Raw genomic sequence first — 6,000 nt, forward strand, 5'->3', positions numbered from 1 at the left:
CGTAGCGCACTATAAATATAACATGCTGGCCTGTATGGAAAGAGAAGTGAGAAACCGATTTGAAGACAAAGAACAAGGAAAAGAAGGCCACTCCCAACAATCAAGTTAATAATTTTACTGTCATCCAAGACTTCATTGAATTGACCCAGGACATTGTAGCAGAAGATATATTAATAAGTCAAATCGATTCATCTTTCTTGCAGCAAATACTCTGTAGAGATGTGGTATCACAATGACACCAGGCTTAGAACACCACCCTATAACTTAACACTACCAGGATGTAAGTACACCTGTCCTATCGAAGACTTCATTGAATTGACAAGGAACATTGTACCTGACGATGTTAAAAAGGAGTGCGGGGTTCATGATGCTAACTCTACTCTGAGTTTAGGTAAGTGGATGATGCTTGATATTTGTAAGCCGTTCACCTTCTTCGTACAAACACATGCAAAAGGTGCATTCTGTCTTTTTGCTTTTCTAGCAATGCGCTGGAAGGTTTTTGCAAAGTGTATGCATTAATTATTGCATGTGTGTGAAAGGCGTACATTCGTACACACACTTTTAGGGTAGAACCTCATTTTGAGATGAAGGCACAAAGGGTCAATTGCGGCAAAATTTTTCTCAAAATTTTTCAGTCTGAGAGGGGCTATAAAAATCAAGTCTTTTTCAGGGCACAATCAAGTACGATACTATTTTGTGTATGTGATGATCTGCACATTGATTAGTATTAATTGTTTCAGTCATTTGCTTCATCAAAAGGTCATCAAACTTTACACAGCATTTTAATTATTTTGCTCAAATTGTGTTAAAACCCTTACCAGTGTATTTCTTGAGTCACAAGGGTTCAGAAAATGTATAGTTTGACCTTTCTAGGATGTATGTTCTTAAGTTATTTCCAAAAAGGTCAATGAGTTATTTCCAAAAAGGTCAATGGTCATTTTTTCCTCTTGTTGGTGTCAAAAGTATAAAAATGCTCAGATTTTGACAAAAGAGGTGCCAAAATATTTGTTTTGATATAACAATTCAAATAAAGATAGTATTGCGCAATCTAGGATCTAAGATGCAAAATTCGAGATTTGACCATTGTAGGTTGAAACTACATGTAGACAATGATATTTTTTTGGATTTATGTGATATTTATTAAAATTAAAATTAAAGACCCAATCGGCATCCTCATCCCCCACATTTTCCTATCGAAATAGAGATTTTAGCATTCACAGAAAGCTCATATTTTTGTCATAAACCCAGTGAAATCATCTATAATAAATTACTGAGTTTTTCGAATTTGTAAGGCTAAGACTTCTACGTTTTACATTATTTCGGAAAACAGATTTTTTCGTTTTCTTTGAGTAAAGTTGTCCACACCCCAATAAAACGTCCAATTTTGTTTTTGTTTACATTAAGGGTGTCAAATTATGTTAATTAGTTTCAAAGGCAGGGCAAAGGCAGTGGCAGCGCACCTGCATGCTAACGCCAACACAATACACTAATGTTGACCAGGGATATCCCTGTGTTGACATAGCCTGAATTAGGCCTTCTATCCTGTCATCGGTGTGAGGATATTATGCCTGTAGTCTCAACTATTACATGACACAGTAGAAGCAACTATTACATGACACAGTAGAAACTCAATTAACATCTATTGTTTATTCAACTAATTGATCAACATTAGCATGTATTCTGTGTTTTTATGGAGAACCTATAGTTAAAGTGAAACTTTTGAAGGACAAATTAATCAGGGTTGCCAAACCACACCATGAATAGGCCTACTCTGCTTTGTGGTAGTGCTATGTTTAATGTTATCAGCATAATGTATGATCAGGTATGATCATAACTTATATGAAATAGAGTGTAAGGAAATGTGAATAAAATTGTTTCAGCTGCACAGTGGTGTAGCCAGGACTTTTTCAGAGAGAGAGAGGGGGGTCGGCGAGGCAAAATTTCATGGGGGGTTGTCACAAATGGGCTAAAGAGTACGACAAATTTATCCAAAATGGGCTAACAAATAAAAAGTACAACAAATGCATAGAAATCTAAAATATCAGATCAGCCAGCAGGCCACAGCGGGCCAAGAGGGATGTGAATAAAATTGTGTTCATCTGCTCAGTGATGTAGCCAGGACTTTTGCAGGAGGCGGGGCCAGCAAGGTACATTTCAAGGTGGGGGACAAACTTGGATGAAAATGATAAAAAATGAGCTAAAAGGTACAACAAATTTGTCCAAAATGGGCTAAAAAAAGTACTGTAGAAACAAATGCATAAAAATCTTAAATATCAGAGCGACCAGCATCCCACAGGGGCAAGACATGATCTAATTGCAATTTCAAGCCATTGATTTATATGGAAAAGATACTAAATACTACTCGGCAGACAGTATTTCCTTCCTGGTGCCTCGTTCTAAGAAGGGTGCTGGTGATAGAGCTTTTTCAGTGGCAGCTCCACGTTTGTGGAACACCTTACCGGTTCATATCAGAAATGCCGCTACTCTTGAATCATTCAAAACTATGCTCAAGACATATCTTTTTCCATAATGTTGTTTTCTGTATTTGATCATGTTTGCTGTTCTTTTTAATATGCTTGTTGCGCTTTGTAGCCACAGGAAAAGGCGCATTATAAATTATGTTAGTTATGTTAGTTATGTTAAATATTATACTAAGTTCTAAATGATCATCTCCTCTCATACCATTAATCACATTAAATAAAACATTTACATGTACACAAAATGTACAAAATTTACCAACCGCGAAAGACCCTGACCGCGAAAAACGGGTGACCGCTAGTAGGTCTAAATTATATTTCATTTAGATGATGAATCAAAAGTGATAGCTTCATCCCCAATTGTGGTATACCACACATACCATTCTATGGACCATTGTGAAACATGTTTTTACTTCTTGGAATGGATTATTTTTGGTACAGGCCTCAATGTGAGGTACAAAACTAAAAAATCTGACCACCTACCTTTAAGAAATAAAAATTCTTATATTAAGGTGGTACTGCACCCCCTGATAAATTTTGTGACTAATTTTGCATTTTTCTCAAAAAATAACTACACACTGGTAACAAAAGTTATGTATAGGGGCAAGGAATCCAATTACTTCACTGAAATCTCAGTGATTCAAGACAAGTGGTTGATTATATATGTTAAGAAATTCTAGCGGTACCTCTTTTCTTATCATAAATAACGTACCGCTGGTCTTATGTCACTGAAATTCCAGTGTAGTAACTTTATTCCTTGCCTCTATAATATACATAACTTTTTTTTTACCAGTGTGTTATTATTTTTTGAGAAAAATGCAAAAATAGTCACCAATTTATCAAGGGGTGTAGTACCACCTTATTACACTGCAAACATACAAAAGTAATATTTTTCTTTTCTTGTTACAGTGATCCTCATCGTAATTGTTAGTGCTATCATGTCCCTATGCATCATTGGTCTGTTATTTGTAGCTGTGTGCAGATACAAGGGAACCGGTGAACCTCGTCATGTACGCCTACCTAGCGAAGACACCAATGCTTGACTAGATATGTATGAGCTCTGATAATCCTTCAATATCCGTGTATATAACTAAAAGTGTGTAATTGCTTTTGCTTGTCATAGTATTTTATTTATTTTTTATTTTGTTCATACTTATATGTGACCAGCTCCAACAAAACCCGGAACAAGTCGCCAGACGTGTTTTTGAGTTATAGGCCTTTATAAACTGAGCTCAAAAAGAAACTTATATTTTTTCACAAGGTCATATCTTGAAATCCTGTCCATCAAATTGAACCAAAATTACACACAGGTTTACTTCAATACTCTACTCTTAACACATGTCAGTAACCAAGCAGATATCCAACTGACACAACAGCAAAATGCACTGACATGGAACAGCTTCCTGGACCACATTCACAGCCCAGCCCTGTTTCATGAAAAAAGTGTATGAAAAGCAGAAAGCAGCACCGTTTTATCATCTGTGCAAGGATCTTGTGTGCATTCTCACAGATTTTTTGTGCTGGGTGCCAAATGTTGGGCTGTGAAAGTGGAGGAACTTCCAGGAAGCTGTCCCATGACAGTGCATTTTGCTGTTGTGTCAGTTGGACAACTGCTTGGTTACTGACATGTGTTTTGAGTAGAGTATTAAAGTAATCATGTGTGTAATTTTGGTTCATTTTGATTGACACTATTTTAAGATATGACCTTGTGATTCACAAGTTGTAAAAAATTATAAGTTTCTTTTTGAGCTCAGTTTAGATGACTTTCCCATAAAAAAAAATCAAATTTTGAAATTTTTTATTTCATGGTATTTGACTGTGGGACAAATGGACTTTCAAATCCTTGGAAGTACTTATTAAAAAGAGGTTTATTTAATCAATAATTAATTGTTGAACTATGATAATCCCTATTCAATCCTGTGTAAGGCAGTAAACTAATTGGCCCATTACTCAGAATAGCAATTTGGAATCAAGGTATCATTTACAAAATTATCCATATCTTGAAAAGTATTTATGCTATTTATATCATTTTGGTATCATTTTAAAGCTTATTGTCTAGTGCTTACATTTTTATATAAATCATGAAATGACTTGTTCCTGGTTTTGTCAGAGCAGGTCACATATTCATATATTTAATAGATACACCTTATTTCCATCAAAATACATGCATAAAAAAAAAGTCAGCATTTTCATTTAAATGCTTGTAGTGTTATCAGGCAAGGTTATATCAACTTGCATAAGTTTTATGGTTTATATGTTTTGGTTTTAACACTTTTAAAAGCTGTTTTCAGTTTGTTGAAAATGTTACCAAAGTTAAGGTCCGTTCATACTCTGCCGCAATTGAGATGCGATGTGATGCGTTACCGCACTGCATCGTTCCGCAGAATACTGCATTGCGATATAGCAATAAAGTTAAATACATTTTAACTTGGAAATGCGTTGAGTTGCAGCAAAACGTAATTGATATATCGGCAATGCACCAAATTGCAAAGCAATTGCATCAGAGTATGAACAGACCTTTAGGCTTCTGGCCCCAAATTCACAAAAACACTAAGATGTAAGGCTTAGGATCATGTAATACTCAGAGCAGGACATACATGTATAACTGTATGATGTTTTGAACTATATCATCTATGGTTCTGCAAATTAGTTGCAGACCTCCAGGGTAAAATATCATTGCTGCATTAAGAAGTTCAAATTACTCTCTGAATTATACAAATAATACATTTTTACATCTTTACCAGAACAAAAAGCACTGCCCTTAAGGGGTGGGGTATGAACGTTTGGACAGTATTTTTTGTGGGCATGAGAGCACATCAGACATATCGAATTGCAGTCTGAATACGAAGTATGTCCTTCTGATATCAAATAATTTTGATTTTTTTTAAATTTGCGATATAATACACATTTTATGGCAAATGATTACAAATTTATATTTTTTATATTTAACAGTCTTCAAAATAAACTTCTAAATATCTAATGACATATTCTTAAAGTGCATGTAGCCTGATGAAAAGCCGACAATCAATTGAAAATTTTGACCTTTGGTATTAGATTTTTTTCTCAAAAAGACCTATTTTTATTTGGTGTTTTGGGGGGAAAAATCCATATCTTCGATACGAAAGGTAAAAATTTTCAATTGATTATCGGCTTCCAGCTACATACACTTTAAGTACATATTTTAGAAAGTTTATTTCGAGGACTGTTAAATATCAAAAATAGTGTCTGACCGATCAGGTCCTTATCTGAATCGGCCGATTGACCGATCAATTCCCTCTTTGATCTGCCGATTCGATCACCGATTACCAATTCCCCAATTGTAAACAATGGCTGCCATCGCTGTGAGTAAATTTCACCCGTATGTTGAAAGGGTACTTGTACATGTACGATACGCAAAGTATTACCATAATTATGTATGCTCTGAGCACAAAAAACACACTCTCGTATTCACTTAAAATTAATTTAATTTGACCATGATTATTATCAGTTCAATTTACCTTTTCCCCCTGATGTCCGAGTCCGT

General features: G+C 35.1%; 1 protein-coding gene across 1 annotated transcript in view; it reads left to right on the top strand.

Moving 5' to 3' along the window:
• The window catches only part of LOC140165762 (lysosomal acid phosphatase-like), a 54,633-nt gene extending 49,714 nt beyond the window's left edge, over positions 1 to 4,919 (top strand). The window contains exons 9-10 of the mRNA XM_072189085.1: positions 204 to 391; positions 3,387 to 4,919. Coding sequence (XP_072045186.1) covers positions 204 to 391; positions 3,387 to 3,520 — 322 coding nt within the window. The 3' untranslated portion in view covers positions 3,521 to 4,919. The remainder of the gene's footprint in view (positions 1 to 203; positions 392 to 3,386) is intronic.
• The last annotated feature ends 1,081 nt before the right edge of the window (positions 4,920 to 6,000 follow it).

The sequence above is a fragment of the Amphiura filiformis genome, chromosome 12, assembly GCF_039555335.1.
Source record: "Amphiura filiformis chromosome 12, Afil_fr2py, whole genome shotgun sequence".
Taxonomy (NCBI): Eukaryota; Metazoa; Echinodermata; class Ophiuroidea; order Amphilepidida; family Amphiuridae; genus Amphiura; species Amphiura filiformis.